At 40.9% G+C, this 17,527-nt stretch overlaps 1 protein-coding gene across 1 annotated transcript in view; it reads left to right on the top strand.

Moving 5' to 3' along the window:
- The window catches only part of HACD2 (3-hydroxyacyl-CoA dehydratase 2), an 89,378-nt gene extending 72,330 nt beyond the window's left edge, over positions 1-17,048 (top strand). The window contains exons 5-7 of the mRNA XM_061408003.1: positions 7,200-7,321; positions 9,143-9,321; positions 14,029-17,048. Of these exons, the coding sequence (XP_061263987.1) occupies positions 7,200-7,321; positions 9,143-9,321; positions 14,029-14,111 (384 nt within the window). The 3' untranslated portion in view covers positions 14,112-17,048. The remainder of the gene's footprint in view (positions 1-7,199; positions 7,322-9,142; positions 9,322-14,028) is intronic.
- The last annotated feature ends 479 nt before the right edge of the window (positions 17,049-17,527 follow it).

Below are 17,527 nucleotides of genomic sequence, written 5' to 3'. Positions count from 1 at the left end.
ATTCTTCACATCAAAGGCAATTTATAGAAACCAGGTGATATTGTTTGCTTCTAATTATGTCCCCAAAGTGGTTGCTTACTACTCAGGTGATATTTTAAAATAATTTATTTGAAAATCACTTCAGGTATACAGAAACTTTAAATTAGAACAGTACAAAAGACTCTCATGTTTCCTTCATTCAGATTCTCCAACTATTGACATTTTACTACATTTGTTCCGTCACCTACTCCTCTGTATTTGCATATCGTTTTTTCCCTGAACCTTGAGAGCAAGCTGTACATGATGTCCTGTCCCCCCTAAATACTCAAGTGCGTGTTTCAGACACTCTCCTACATCACCTGCATACAACCCTCCAGTACGGAAGCCAAAACTGATAAAATACTACCATCCCCCCACAGACTTCACTCAGGTTTCACTAACAGTCTAAACAGTGTCCTTTTTTTTCCCTTTGTGAATGGCAAGTTTGGCCTTGGAGTACTGGAAGTAGAGGAAAACAATAGAATGGGAAACATCAGAGATCTCTTCAAGAAAACTGGAGAGATCAAGGAAACATTTCATATAAGAATTGGCACAATAAAGGACAGAAATGGTACGGACCTAATAGAAACAGAAGAGGTGGCAAGAATACACAGAAGAACTATACAAAAAAGGTCTTAATGACCCAGACAACCACGATGGTATGGTCACTCACCTAGAGCCGGACTTCCTGGAGTGTAAAGTCAAGTAGGCCTTAGGAAGCATTACTACGAACAAAGCTAGTGGACATGATGGAATTCCAGCTGAGCTATTTCAGATCCTAAAAGATGATGCTGTTAAAGTGCTATACTCAGTATGTCATCAAACTTGGAAAACTCAGCAGTGGCCACAGGACTGGGAACAATCAGTTTTCATTCCAGTCCCAAAGAAGGGCAATGCCAAAGAATGTTCACACTGCCATATAATTGCACTCATGTCATATGCTAGCAAGGTTATGCTCAAAATCCTTCAAGCTAGGCTTTAGTAGTACGTGAATTGAGAACTTCCAAATGTACAAGCTAGTTTTCCAAGAGGCAGCAGAACCAGAGGTCAAGTTGCCAACATTAACTGGATCATGGAGAAAGCAAGGGAATTCCAGAAAAACATCTGCTTCATTGACTATGCTAAAGCCTTTGACTGTGTGGATCACGGCAAACTATGGAAAATTTTTAAAGAGACGGGAATACCAGACCACCTTACCTGTCTCCTGAGAAATCTGTATATGGGTCAAGAAGCAACAGAAACTTAGATGGAATGACTGACTGGTTCAAAATTGGGAAAGGAATATGTCAAGGCTGTATATTGTCACCCTGTTTGTTCAACTTGTATGCAGAGTACATCGTGCGAAATACCAAGCTGAATGAATCACAAGCTGAAATCAAGATTGCTGGGAGAAATATCAACAACCTTAGATATGCAGATGATACCACTCTAATGGCAGAAAGTAAAGAGGAACTAAAGAGCCTCTTGATGAGGGTGAAAGAAGAGAGTGAAAAACCTGGCTTAAAACTCAGCATTAAAAAAACTAAGGTCCCATCACTGCATGGCAAATAGAAGGAGAAAATGGAAGCAGTGACACGTATTATTTTCTTGGGCTCCAAAGTCAGAGGACAGTGACTGCAGACATGAAATTAAAAGACGCTTACTCCTTGGAAGAAATGCTATGACAAACCTAGAATAGTGTTAAAAAGCAGAGATCTATCTCACTTTGCGGACAAAGGTCTGTATAGTCAAAGCTGTGGTTTTTCCAGTAGTCATGTACAGATGCGAGAGCTGGACCATAAAGAAGGCTGAGCACTGAAGAATTAATGCTTTCAGATTGTGGTGCTGGAGAAGACTCTTGAGAGTCCCTTGGACTGCAAGTAGATCAAGCCAGTCAATCTTAAAGGAAATCAACCCTGAAAATTCACTGGAAGGACTGATGCTGAAGCTCCAATACTTTGGCCACATGATGTGAAGAGGCCAGCTCATTGGAATAGACCCTGATGCTGGGAAAGATGAAAGGCAGAAGGAGAAGAAGACAGAGGATGAGATGATTAGATATAATCATGGACTCAATGGGCATGAATTTGAGCAAACTCCAGGAGATAGTGGAGGACAGAGGAGCCTGGTGTGTTACAGTCCACAGGGTCAGAGCTGGGCACAACATAGCAACTGAACAGCAACAACATATACATATATGTATACTCATACACATGTACATCTAAAAGTATATCATTGTGTGTATAAATGTGTGTAAATATATATTCAATGTATAGTTTATATATGTATATAAGTGTATAAATCTGTTGTAAAATCATGGGCTCATACCAGTTCCTCCAATTACAATCCAACACCATGGTATTCTTTCTAGAGTTCTCCCTTCCATGTTTGTAAATACCTGTTCCAATGGCAAGAAGTCCCATTTTTTGAACTATATTGTTTTATTTACTCGGTTTATTTATTTACAACATGTAGCTGATTTTCCATCCACACTAGCCATGTCTTCAGCCTGCCACCTCTGTGTCTCTCCCTCACCTCCTCATCCTCAACTGCAAGAGGGATATTCTCCCCACAGCAGCAGGGGTATGGGTGTGTGTGAACCCCAGGAAGACAAGTCAGAACTGTTCAGAGTTTGGGGGCACAGGCTGGGTTCAACATCTGTAAACCTCATTTTTCCCATCTGTAAAATGGGAATTCGAAGAGGTAATATATGTTCAAAAGTGCTTGGCATATAGTATGAATTCAGTTATACTATTATTCAATTATACTATTATGTAGAATTATTTTACTGCTGTTGTCATCATAATTATTAAAAAGATTATTTCCCCCAAAGTTAAAAATGAGCAAAAGATATTTCTCAAAAGAAGATACACAGATGACTGATAAGTATATGAAAAAATGCATACCAACACTACAGTGAGATGCCACTTTGTACTCATTAGGATGGTTACTGTCAGGAAAGAAAAAGGAAAATAGCAAAATGGTGGTAAACAAGTGAAGAAATTGGAACCTTTTTGCACTGTTGGTAAGAATGTAAAATGATGTAGCCAATGTGGAAAACAGTTTGGCAGTTCTTCAGAAAGCTAAACATAGTATTATATGACCTAACAATTCCACTTCTAGGCATACCCAACAGAATTGAAAAAAGAGGTGCTCAAATAGATATTTGTACACTCATGTACATAGCAGCAGCCAGAAGGTGGAAGCAATGCAAATGTCCATCAGTAATTGAATCATTAAACAAAGTGTGGTATTTACATACAGTATAATATTCAACCTTTAAAAGGAGGGAAATTCTGATACATGGCTTCAACAGGGATGAACCTTGAAAACATTATACTCAATGAAACAAGCCAGATGCAGAAGGAAACATAATATCATTCCATTTAATTGAGGCACCTGGAATGAACAAGGAAAAGGGTCCTCACAAGGAAGCAAGCATGGTGGCACCCTGCTCTTGGAATTCTAAAACTGTGAGAAAAGACGTTTCTACTGTTTGAGCCACCCAGACTATGGTGTTTTTTTATGGCAGCCAGAGGAGAAAGATAAACATACTCTTCACAGTTCTGCCAAGAACGGACTCTAGTCTTCATCTCCTAGAGTTTACCAGAATCTCTTCTCTTCACAAATGAAAGGGGTATCAAGAAGAGAGAAGTCTTACCAGCAAGCTTGATCAGGGGATTTCTTTGAAATAACCAGAGTGGTGAGCAGTAGGTTCCAAAAGGCTAAGAAGAATAGGGTTTCTTCATAGAGATTTGCTTGTGTGGCACCATCTGTTTTTCTTTGAATGTAATAAAAATGACAGCTTTTCATGTACTGATACTCCCTGAGCCTTTTTAAGTCCAACATATGATGCTGTTTGTGTATAAAGGTTTTTCTCTTGTGCCCATTTATTTCTCAAGCTTGAATTTCTGTGTAAACTCCCTTGGCTAAATTACACAAGCCACCCACTCCCCATGCCTCCTCTCTCACTGTAGAGCAGGGGGCTGAAACCTGCCGTCTGCAGTATGGAGGGTCCAACACACAGCTCACTGCCCCAAGCAAAGGAAGATTTCCTGGCTGACCTGCTTGCCCCATGCCCACATCCTCATTTGTGCTGTGAGTGAGGGCATGCAGCTTTGAAACATGGCTTCAAAACATTTTTGGTCAACCTAGCCCAAACTGCTCATTGGTCTCTTTAACTCATTAACTCATTTTAACTCATTCCATTCTACCCCTATTTTGTGTTACTGGATCAGTTCAGTTCAGTTCAGTTCAGTTCATAGTTATCTGCAAATTAGACAAGCTTGATCTCTGACTTTATATGAGCTCCTTCTTAATAACATGTTGTACTTCCTGTAGATCTGAAGATATCATTTGTGCAAAACGGTCATTTTCCCTATCCTTAGGCTTTTAACGGAGAAGGCAATGGCAACCCACTCCAGTACTCTTGCCTGGAAAATCCTGTGGATGGAGGAGCCTGGTAGGCTTCAGTCCATGGGGTCGCTGAGTCGGACATGACTGAGCGACTTCACTTTCACTTTTCACTTTCATGCATTGGAGAAGGAAATGGCAACCCACTCCAGTATTCTTGCCTGGAGAATCCCAGGGACAGCGGAGCCTGGTAGGCTGCTGTCTATGGGGTCTCACAGAGTCGGACACGACTGACGTGACTTAGCAGCAGCAGGCTTTTTAAAATGATGACATGGTCTTCACAGCTGGATTCTGGGAACAGACTGTTTTCACATTCCTCCTGAGTCTGAGTTTGTCGCAGTCCTTTTGGTCTAACTGAAGGTGTGTGTGAATCAAATACCTTCTAGACTGGACCAGAGCAGAAGGCTGGGGGGCTTGCTTATCTGCTTCTCCCTATTTAAAAGCCTCCAAGACTACACAGAAACTAGTATCAGGTATCAGAGCGCAGGCAGCTGATTAGGATTGAATTGTTTTGCTCCACAGATATCTGTTGAGCTCCTACTTGTGAAAAGCACAAAGTGCTTTTGGGAATCAAAAAATGAATAAAACACGCTTCCCGCTTTCAAGACTATTACAATGCACAATTTTAGAGAAGAACTTCTGTTATAGCCTAAAGATCTTTGAGGAAGGCTTTCAGCCCATAGCTGTAAAAGTATATCTCCTTAAGATGAGGATTACAAAGTATATCAAAAAAAGGCAAAGTGTGCTTTGAAATTATATTTTGGTATAGATGGGTTTTAAGCAAGGATTTGCGGACAGACTGAAAAATGAAACATGAAAGCTTTAAAGGGGTTTAGCTTTTGCTTTACTTTGGCTAATATAAGAGCACCAGGAAAACAAAAAGTATTCTCGCTCTTGACAGTATGAAATTCTTACTATTTTAGAGAATAGTGACTGTGGATTTATGAAGTTCTTTGTCAGAGCAGTTTAGCTAATCGGTATGTAAATGACTGCTTATTTCATTGTGTAGGCAGATCGTTCCATGCTCACTTTCTGAGGAAGAATAGAAGTGCTCAGTAACATTCCAAACGCAGAGAAGCAAAAGTTAAGGTTACAGTGCCGTGCTTGTGTTATATTAGCTGTTAGGAGTAAGACAGAGAAGATCTTGTAAATGATGTTTGTTTGGTTTGCTCAGTGGAATTTCTTATTCACATACAACTCTCTAACTGCCCTTTTTGGATGTAAGAAAATATAAGTGAATTGAGGTGCAAAGTTGTTTCTTATTCTTACTATTGGTTTTCAAGCGTAAAGGATCATCATAAACTTAGCTGGAGTGGGAAGGCTGGGTGTGCTGAAAGTTAATACCACAGTAATAAATGTTCTTGCAAGATTTGCAGTCTGAGGCATATCATGAGAACATCCCCTAAAATGAAAATACCTAAGAAGTCAGTGAGAGACTTTATTTTGGGGGCTCCAAAATCAATGCAGATGGTGACTGCAGCCATGAAATTAAAAGACGCTTGCTCCTTGGAAGAAAAGCTATGACCAACCTAGACAGAGATATTACTTTGCTGAAAAAGGTCCATCTAGTCAAAGCTATGGTTTTTCCAGTAGTGATGTAGGATGTGAGAGTTGGACTATAAAGAAAGCTGAGAACCAAAGAATTGACGCTTTTGAGTTGGTGCTGGAGAAGACTTGAGAGTCCTTGGACTGCAAGGAGATCAAACCAGTCAATCCTAAAGAAAATCAGTCCTGAATATTCATTGGAGGGACTGATGCTGAAGCTGAAACTCCAGTACTTTGGTCACCTGATCTGAAGAACTGACTCATTGAAAAAGACCCTGATACTAGGAAAGATTGAAGGCTTGAGGAGAAGGGGGCAACAGAGGATGAGATGGTTGGATGGCATCACCGACTCAATGGCCATGAGTTTGAGTAAGCTCCAGGAGTTGGTGATGGACAAGCAAGCCTGGCATGCTGCAGTCCATGGGGTCGCAAAGAGTCAGACACAACTAAGTGACTGAACTGACTGACTAAGGAGCCTTATTAGAAGTATATTGGTTTTTCAGCATGAAAACAACTTCAGAGGAGGCTGAGAATTCCAAAATTCTTCTGGCTTTAGCCACCTCCTGTGATCAGCATGGAAGCCTCTGTAATCCCTGAGTTAAACCAGGCTCATCTGGGATCAGAAGTCACCAGTGGGAGAGAATAAATGGACTTGCCTCATAGACGATCTCCAGCTTTCCTGACATGAATTCATCCTGCCCAGGGAATTAGCTTCATCCTCAGTTGTGTTTTTATCATTATGTTGCCCTTCTCTGAAATTTCGGTGGATTCCAAATTGTCATGGAAATCAAATTAAAATTCTTATTAATGGATCCCAAGCTTTTCACCAGTTTACCCTTCTACTGTCTTGCCTAAGTGTTCTTGGCTCCCACAACACCGGTTCACATTCTCCACATCATGTCAGCAAGCAAACACGCAGAACTCCCTCATCGTGTTTGTTTCTCCCTGTGGGCTCCAGCTCAGGTAATCCCCCCTCCCTGTATCTTACTCATCAGTAAGCCGAGTTTCTTCTCACTTGCCCCTCGTCCCTTGGCTCTGCAGTTGTTGTCATAGACATGTCTGTATTCTTTATGTGGCAAGCTCTTCCTGTGCTGTGGGCCCTGAGGTTACAGACAAGGAGCTGTATTGACTTCAACCCCACCAGCTCAACAAGGGGGAAAGGACTCCGCTCTCCACATTGTGAGTGCTTCTTTGTTAAAATGTTTTGTGTGTTTGCTTTTTCCTTTGTCTTGCTTTTCCTACAGGTCCAGAGTGAAGACAGTGTCCTCCTGTTTGTTATTGCCTGGACCATCACAGAAATTATCCGTTACTCCTTTTATACATTCAGTCTGTTAAACCATCTGCCTTACCTCATCAAATGGGCCAGGTAAAGAAGTACAGGAATGAAGACTAACTTTTGAAGTGCTGTACTTTTTCTTTATTGCCTAAATACTGTTTTTTATTTCTAAAACTTGTGTGAGGTAGGGGTTGGATAAAATTCTGCTCTGTGGATTTCATCAGGGCAAGTGACTATATAACTGTGATTTATAAAAACACTTTTAAATTTTTTATCTCTACTTAAGTGATTTATTTGGGATCAATTCTCTCAGTTAAATTATTCAATAGTGATTTGATAGAGCGTCTTTTTTGTCCATAGAAAACTGTACCGATGAGCTTCTGCCATTATGATGGTTTTTTGGGACCAAGTCCAATTCCTGTCTCAGTTTTTCCAACACAATGATTCTTAAATTACTCTTTAATTAATAACAAGTGTTACAGGGCACTTTTAGCATATTATCAGTTTAGTTTGCTTTGATTATTTTTAACAATAGTATTTGTTATGAATTTGGTGAATTTCTGATCATTCATCTGATTGTCTGAACTAACCTGTGACACAGTTGTGAGCAACTTTCTGAGTTAGAGATGACTACAGGAATGAGTGACAAAGCCAAAGGATCAAAATTGTCCTTGGGGCCAAAGTGCCTCGTTTCATAAAAGGAAAACGGTGGTTCCTAGACAATTTGTGAGTTTAATGATTAAACAGAGACATAAACCAAATGTTTCCAAAGCATGGGAACGTCTTTTTCTTTCCTTTTTTTTTCACCCCCCCTCCCCCACCCAGTAAACATTTGTATTAGGAAAAGGAGAATGGGAAAAGTATAGTGGTTTCTAACCAAGTTGGGCAGCAAAGCTGATAGGAAAATAGAAAGCTGTCTATCCTAGTTATAGGGCAAGTTTATTGACCAAACCCTGCTTTTAGTATTAGAGAAAGATTCCCTCTGTGGCCCCTGCAAGAGTCGTGCTCTTCCACCCTCCTAAGGATGGCTGAAGCTGACAGCGGAGAACATATCTTTCTTTCGTCAGCATATTTCCTGTATGTGGAGGTTTAGAGTCCAGTATTTACTGTCAGCCACAAACAGCCAAAGGCTTTTTAAACATGAGCTGATGATTTATTTAGCAATACTTACACCTCAGAATGGCTTCCAGTTAGTTCCATAGGGTGAGCCTCTCCAAAATTCTTTTTAAAGCATGAGAAACTCCTTTTTAAAGTGAAGAAAATTGTGTAGAGTCACCCATGTGATAGTAATTGGGTTTTTTTGGGGGGGGGAGGGGGACTGGAAAATTACATAATGACCAAAGCTATCATAAAATTTTTAATATTTTTTAAACTTAGCATGTATTTTATTTTTCACAATAGCATGTACAGGCTTTTGAAAACTTTGCAGAATATACACATTGGATATGCTGCTTTTTTCAGTCCAGAGACCAGAATTGGTGTGCATTGTAGGGATTCTTGGACACCTTGTTTCAACACCTTCCCCCCGAAACCCACACCCACCTATGAGGCAGGACCCTTCAGTATGAACCATGACTCCATGCCCCTACTTTACCAGTATTTGACATCATCTCAGTTATTTTAGGGGGTTGTTTTGAAGAGTTGTTTATTTAGTCAGGCCAGATTTTGAGGCTGACCAAATACATTTTATTTTAGAACATTCAGAAACATACCTGCTTTGGCCCTTTTCAAAAACTGGCTTGTAAAACCTGAATTTAAGCAGTGGGTAAACAGCAAAGTGTATAAACAGTAGCGTTCTACAAGACCAGTACTGATTACTTACAATCAGTACTGGTTGTGGGGGTGGGAGGGTGCATCTTTCTACTGAAGCTGGCTTCACACCTCAGTAATGAATATTTTGTTTTGTTTTAGGTACACACTCTTCATTGTGCTGTACCCAATGGGAGTGTCCGGAGAATTGCTCACAATATATGCCGCGTTGCCCTTTGTCAGACAGGCTGGCCTGTACTCCATCAGTTTACCTAACAAATACAATTTCTCCTTTGATTATTATGCATTCCTAATTCTGATAATGATCTCTTACATTCCACGTAAGTAGATATTTATGCATATATTTATTTATGTTTTAAAAATTGGCTCAACAATAGCTAGAGTTAAATGCCTTTGGTTGTTTTTACACCATAAATCTAATTTATCGGGGATGCTTTGGTTTTCATTGAAGCTGACTGCCAGAGAGTTTTCTCTGGTAGTAACTGAATAAAGATGAATTCCTCTCAGCTGCTAAAATGCAGCCCTTAGTGTGTGTGTGTGACACAGTGAATGTCAGCATAGGTTAACTGCCTATTGGAGGAAAGGACTGAGTGGAAAGCAAAAAAAGAAACCATTAGAGACCTTACCTTGACTTTTTCAGTCTCTTAAAAGCTGCTTGTTATGGTATTTGAAAAACACTGTAGAGAGAGTTTTACACTTGCGCTATATCAAAATAAACATTACTTCACTTTTAAGGAATTGGTAGTTGACTAGAAACAAGTAAAATAAAAATAGATTAATTGATTAATTTTTCTTTATTTCTTTTTTGGAAATAAACAAAGTCATCTGAACAGGACATAGCATTCTCTTCAGGATAGTTTCCGATTATTTTAATAGTCCTGCTGAAGGTTTAAATATATAGATACTCAAATCTGCCTACCAGCACATTAACAGAGAGAAAAGGCCACGTTTGAGGCTTCCCTGAAGTGAGTCTGGTTTGCTGAGGATGAAGAGTTGTTTACTCCTTTACTCAAATTCTGATGTTCAGTTTCTATCCTATAATTGATTTCCACATATCCAAAAGTACTGTTTTACCCAAGGCCAAGTAAACTGAATGCTTCTTCTCCCTTAGCTACTTCCGTTGGCATTATGACTCTGAATCTTATTTTAGGCTGTAAGATGCTATATTCTCCCCTAAACCTCAGGTTAAATTCAGACTGGAAGGTTGGATTTTTCTTCAGCCCACAGCATTAACTGAATGAATCATCCTAACAGTCACAGGTGACAAGCTTGTGTCCCCTTGTGGAAAAATGCATTTCATACACTTTGAGGGAAAAAAACGACATCCCAGTTTCTTGTGAACATTTAGCTTGGAGAGGTTCTTGGACGCACTTCTGCTTTGTGATTCCTTTTACACCCTTTAGTAGCAATCAAGTCCTCCTCTCTGTTGCTGGAACCAGGGTGGCTAAAGGCCATCTCTCTCCAAATGTAAAAGGTAGTTGATTTTCAAACAAAAGATAAATATGGAAGAGTGTAAAAATTTAAGTAGTAAGAATTAACTTAGAGCTTCTCACCTTTCCGATTGTGTTTCATTTCCAGTCTCTAGAGCAACAATTCCTAACTGCAGTTTTGCCACACCCAGGCTAACCAGTATTATCCTGATGAGTACCACAAGATGTATTTAAATTCAGCATAAGTCTTTAAATGGAGATAAATGCTGTGTTGGATAACTGGGAACGGGGCCAGGAGACTATCATGAAATCAAACCAGTAACGAAGTGCCCCATTAATGGAAACCTGGGCCCTACCTCAGAGGTGCTGCCAGGTTTCCGGTCTGTTGCAGGTGGGGCTGTATTCCAGGAGCAGTTCTCCGGGAAGCTCAGGGCACTCTGCACCTCCTAGTCTCTTTGTGCCACGGGGGCCAACCAGAGCCAACCTTTTGCCTCACCCTGCTGACCTCTCGGTAGAGAAGGGGCCTGGTCAAGCACAGGATGACAGGATTCCTGGAGGAAAACAAACCCAGTTCTGTGGGATTTTCCTTCGTGGCCTTAGAAGAGAAGAGAGCACAGACCTAAGAGTCAGCTGTCTTAGAGCAGGGAAACTCCTCTCAGCCAGCGTCTGCTTTCCGAACCTCAATCCTTCCCTCTTCTACCATTCTCAGCCTCTTTTTAATGAGAGAACTTGGCTTGGTTAAAGTCCATACTCTTTCATTTCTAAGGTAGCTTAACTCCTGTAGGACAAAAAAAGGATTCATTTCAAGGACAGAGATTAAAAGGTTCCCTTCAAATCCCTAACTCCCCACCCAGGCTCAAGATGGCAGCGCAGACCCTGTACTGCTGCACATCACTCGTGTCTGCTGGCGCTCACTGTGCTTCTGGCCTGAGCCAGTGGCCCTGAATGTTTTTAGTAGTTTATGTTGTTAATACTGAGACCAGTTTGTACAGTTCATTCCAGCCAACTGCACGTTTCCAACTTTCCAAAACTTTGTATTTATAAGAAGAAAATGCAGTCAGGAGAGGTTGCTGTTGCCATGCAGCCTTCTTTACCAAATCTGGGTTCCCTTCCACAACTTAGGTTTCTTTCAATCCCCTCTCATGGGACGTGGGTGATGTACATGTCTTAGAAAGCAGCACCTCTTCGTTACGGCCCTGACCAGATGTTGCACTGTCGTACCTGCAGGCCATGTTGTGCGTGGCCTGTGAGCCGCAGCCCTGGGAGTTTTCTCACATTGGGGTGCTTTGGATTCCCTTTGGGGTGTTCCTCTCCTCTGCTGCAGCTGCAGTATGAGTATGGACAGTATCTGTTTACATTACCTGCCCTCCCCCTTTTGCAAATTGGTGAAAGCTAGCTGCAGGGCTGGGGTTTAAAAAAGGCAGAGAGAAACGAGAAACAGTGATAGAGGGTAGGGTCACCAAGAAGCAGGGCACTGTCCACGTTGTCAGTAACCATAACCGCCCTCTGATTATTAGAGAAACAGAAGGAACTTGCCCCAAACAGAGTGTTTCCAGTTGCCCTCTGCCTTCAAGTCTTAAGAGCGCCCTTCTCCTTACAGGAAGGTGTGCCCAGTGACACTGCAGCCACCCACCCACCCACCCTCCGGCACAACAGGACGGACACATGCATAGCCGCCATCTCCATCCTACATGTCCTAAACTATAAGAGCAGAGGCTGGAATTCTGAACAGCCTGTTGTCAGGTTGAGATTTTCAGCGTAGTTAAAAGCAGGCAACCATGCATCTGGAATTATTTCAGTCACTGTAGCTGGTGTGACCATGTGAGTAATTGAGATGGAGACAGTGTCCCCCAAGTTCTGGTCACCAGGGAGTCACTGCCAGAGGAACAGAGAATCTCTAGCCCAAGTACTCCCATTTTCCCCGTCTCCCCCACACATTTCTTTCTCCTGGGCACTGAGCAACTTCTGGAAGAATATAACAAAATGAAAGGGCCATATCTGCTCCCCAGTCCTGACCAGGAGCCTCGTAGCTGGCAGGCCCTTGCATGAGGATGAAGGTATATTTAGGCATCTGGTTGCCACTAAAGGCCTATTGAATGGCTTTTGGATTGTTGTCCTACGTCAGACCCTGTGGGTCCATAGCCACACTTTATATGAGTGACATAATCACAAATGCAGCCAGTGGAAAAGTCCTTAGCGTTCTTTGCTGCAAAGTTTCCCTTTACTAAAGTATATCTATAGAAATGTGACTAGCCTCACAGTTTTAAATGATTACAATTAGCATTCCTTATGGTTTAATTATATCCTTACTTCCAGTTTTTAGATTATAGAGCTTGTCAAGTTTTCTGGTGTTCATACCAAAATAGTTCTCTCACTGTTGAATTTTATGCACAAGCTGGGTCTTTTCTGTGAATAACTTCCTGCCTGCAAATAGTGAGTGGAGTGGATGGCAGCGCTGTTCAGCGCCGAGGCCTCCTCTGCAGTTTATCAAATCTGTGTGCACACACCCACTGATGTCTTGGTACTTTGGGAGGATCGTTTGACATTTGGCCAACTTGGAACCCATTTGGAAAGAAAGAAACTGTCAGAGAAGAGTTGGCAGTAGTAGAAATCACCTCCCCCAAAACACAGGTTACTGTCTAAAATACAGAGAGTGGAGCCGTTGGGAAGGTGGATGGTGTACGTCCAAGACCATCTCACTGGAATATTTTATGTGGTTTTTGAACCCCCAGTTTACAGTAACCTTGTGAAGGTCAGATAGCTTAAGCTGGCATCTCCCAACAGGGACACTGTAGGCCTTTGGGATGGGACAGCTCTTAGTCACGGAGGACTGTCACGTAGTGTGGATGTTGGCATTACTGGCCCCTTGCACTGAATGCCAGTAATATCCCCACTCCATCCTCCCAGGCAGCACCACCCTGTTCAATCGAGAGCCAGTCCTTTTTAAAGTAACTTATGAAATGACCAAGAACAGAATCTCCAGTGCGTAAGGGTTTGCTTTTCACATCCAAACGTGGCTTAGTGGTGTTCAGATCAAACACCACTCCGCGGTCTTCCCAAAGAACAGCATTTCTCTGGAAGTACCTTTGGGACATCCTCCTGGGTGACAGAGCAGGGGGACAGGGAGGGTGAGACTGAGGGTCAGGAGCACGGAGCCTGGTCCTGACTGTCAGTGATTTGCTGTGAGACCGCAGGCAAATGCCCAGCCTCTCTGAGGCTTCCATTCCTCCTCTGTGAACAGGAATAGTAACTCTAGCACTAGAATTCACCCCCTGGTTGTTGGGAAATCAGAGAATAAGTGTGCAGATAGCATGAGCTTGTGTAAAGAGTATTATTTGGCAGCTCCGTGGCATCCTGATTGGTAATGCCAGTGGCAGTGGTATCTGACACTCCAGTCCACGTTACCTTCCCCCTCGGCTAAAGCAGGAAACGAAGTTTCTTTGTGTTTTTCTTCTTTCTCCAAGCCCGTCTTGTTACCATCCTTCGTTGCTGGGAGAGAAAGTGGTCGGAGTCAGAGAGGACCTCAAGTCCATGTGCTTTACGTAGAACCTGTGGTTTTAAATCATCTCCTTAACCAGTTCTCTCTCTTCTTTGCAGTTTTTCCCCAGTTATACTTCCACATGATACACCAGAGAAGAAAGATCCTTTCTCATACTGAAGAACACAAGAAATTTGAATAGTTCCTTCTTCCTGCACATCCCCAGAAACAAACTTTCCAATGACAAAAAATGCTGCAGACTTTTTCAGTTCCCAATACGTTTCATAGAAAATAAGTAAGAACTATTTTTAAATACTAAAAAAATAAATAAATAAACCAAAATCCAGTGTCATGTGGGCCTGGGGTTTTCTAAAAAACAAAACAAAAAAACAAAAGCTGTTACATAAAACATCCTGGCCGGTCCATTTCAGCATGCTCTTTCAACCAGAAGTTCCCAATATTTATGATGGCGCTGGAAAGGGATTTGGCATTTTATATCCTCCTGTTTCCTTCATATGTCTGATAAATAAAAGATCTGTAACACTAAACACTTGAGCGTTACAGTCTGACCCATGAAGTTGCGCCCACTGAATGCCCAGCTTGGAGCAGGTACGTCTCAGTCTGCAGTGTGTTTAGCATCCCCTCTCTAAGCGCTTGACTGCATGCTGGAAGCCGTTTGTTCTCTGGCATGCTCTGAAGTTATGGCTGGGACCTTCCCCTGATATCTAGTGAATGAATTATACAATGTACATGTCTGTGAAACTTTGGGGTAGTGCCTATAATCAGAAAACAACTAGAACCGTTTTGTTTTCATTCGAGTCATTACTGCTTGCCACTACGAAATGTGCTTGAATTTAATAAGTATGTGTATATTGTAGAGAAGCTACCTTAACTGGGGCTCAACCTCAATCCTATTTTAACAAAACTGGACAGTTCTGAGGAAGGGAAAGCTCAGTAGCTAGTCAATGACAGGTACCTTTCACAGTACCATTCTCAGAACACCCTGAGTAAGGAGTTTGCCAGGAACTATTCTTGCTTAGGGACCTGAAGCCAGTCTAGTGCACAGAAGTAGAGAATCTGTTCTTGAAAGCACATGGAAGGTGTTACTCTAGAAATGGAGTTTGGAAGAACAATCAGGAATGGGTTTATGTACCCTTATTATTTTACTTTCACGTTCTTATTCAGCTCTTCTGTTTGTATACTTTTCCTTATTATGGTGCTATGTAATTCCCACCAAGTTGTAAGTCCAGAGGCAGTGAAATGTTCCAGTTGGGCAGTCATGAACTAAAAGTAGTATCGTCCCCGCATTTTGGAGCAGCCAAGAAATACTTTGGACATATGGACATTGTCTAATTAACGTCTTGTCTACATACTATAATTGCTAAACTGTGCATTTAAGACTTTTCAAGAGTTGGATGAAAATGTAAAGCCCAAGTTTAGACATGCATTAGATTTTAAATATACAGTGTTCTTTACGGGAACATTTTCCCCTTTTTTTTTTTTTAATTGGTTGATCTTTTAAAAGTCTAGCTTACTAGCTTACTGATTGGTTATCAACTAAAGTATAATTACGAATATTAGAAGGGTGTCATAATGGAAAACTTTTAAATGCTCATTTTAATAGAAGCTTGAAAATAAAGATGAAAATGAGAAGAAAATATGCAGCCTGAAGTTTAATGCAAGCAGATGTATAATACATTAATTTTGAATTGATCATTAAAATTCTGCTTCTTAAAGGCAGCACTCTTGACTTGGGTGTGGTGAGATTAGAATCTATTCTTGTATTTGATAAACAAAACGTGGGAAGATTATTTTTCATGCCTTTTTCTCTTATTTTTCCAAAATGTTTTTCTACCATAAAATAGAATCAATGTGGGTTATATTAGCCTTATTACTTAAGTTGAGTAAGATTTTTTTCATTTGTGTTTGAAATAGTTACAGAAGATGGGATGAGAAATGCAAATTTTCCAGGACTGCTGGATTGGGAGTTTTATTCGGTCCTCTCTATTATAATTTGTCACTATTTATGAAAAACAATCTGTCACAAATAGTGGTCATGCATCAAATTGAACTTTGACAGCAAGAACGCAGTGAACAACTCCCTTCTCAAAAAGGGTCTCAACCCCAGTGTGTGTTTTTGTCCGTCAACATTTAAAATGCTCATTGCAGATAAGTAAGGCATGCACTGTGTCCTTCAGTCACCTCTCTCAGTAACTGGTTTCTTTATCTCTAATGTGAATTCATTTCTCTTTGGAAGTGGTGGTGTTCGTTTATGGACTGAGAACATCTAACCCCACCGGATATCACATCTTCTTATAAGGTGTGGATGAGGAAGGTGGTGTTTTGGTGGGTATTTTGTCAGACTTAACCACTTTCATTTCCGGGCAGAGTCAAAGGCATCATCTGCCCCCCTCCAACCCCTACCTGATTGGGTGTTTCAGTTCCCCCCCTTCGGGGACCACCTTCTGGCAGAGAATTCTTTGAGATATGCAGTAGTGCTGTATCGACACAAGCTGCTAATCTGCATCTTGCTGTGTTCTGTTTGCTAAGGTTGGGGTCATTCATTTAACACGTACTGACAGTTTTCAGAGGCTCCGTATAGAGTTAGTCATGGAATAAAGCACATCCACCTGTTGGAAACGTTTCTCTGGAGCAAACTTCCAACAGGAAGGGCTTAGAAGGTGTAGCTTTGAGGCATGTGAAGAGATTGTGCCCTCACTTCCACTTGTGTTTTTGGTTATTCATTTATAATAAAAGGTTGGCATCGATGTGGTACAACCTACAAATTAGTTTCAATTCTGAGTTTTGGATAAAGCATTGTAAGACAAAATCGGTACATACCGCTCCTTTGAAATTTGGGTAAAAAATTATACAACCATATATAAAGTCATTTTTATATTTTTTCTATGTTGTGAAAACCAAAACTGTAATTTTATAAGTCTTTGATTCACTAAAATTATATAATTTAAATGTATTTTTTGTATATTTAGAAATAAGGAGTTCAAAGACTATGCTTAACTTTCTATGCATGCATTTGGAAGCTGTTTTTACCTGATAATGTAGTAATAAGTTGTATTCATAAAATACTGATCTGTGTTGCATTTCAAAATAAACTAATGTGTGCTCTGCCTGGATTTGATATTTGACCAGTAGATCTGGTGATTTTTCACACTGAGTTGGCCTGAAAATGGTATTGTAGGATTATGGAAGTTTCAGTTCCATTATAGATTCTAGCTCTTTCTTAAAAGTTTTTAAATCGATTTCTGCTCTTCATAATGGTTCTACACTTAAAGGAAAAGCAGACAAATTATATTAAGAGATTTCAAAAAAATCATTCTTCCTAGCAGTCAGTCTTCAAGCTTACCTCGCTAGTCTCCAATCTGGCTGCAGAGGGACAAGACAGATTCATCATATAGGTGACCAGGAGAAATAAAAAATTAATCAGTAAAAGATGGAGGGCCCTTGTCTTACAGTGTGTATGTATGTGAGTTTTAATCTAATTTTTCTAATATAAGTTGAGAGAGGAAATACTGTTGCCCAGCAGTGTTCACCTTATAAAACAAGTACTCAGTCAAGCGGTCCAGTACCTCCTCCTAAAAACACTTCCAAGCACAGAGC

The sequence above is a fragment of the Bos javanicus genome, chromosome 1, assembly GCF_032452875.1.
Source record: "Bos javanicus breed banteng chromosome 1, ARS-OSU_banteng_1.0, whole genome shotgun sequence".
Lineage (NCBI taxonomy): Eukaryota > Metazoa > Chordata > Mammalia > Artiodactyla > Bovidae > Bos > Bos javanicus.
This window is presented reverse-complemented; position numbering and strand designations above follow the sequence as displayed.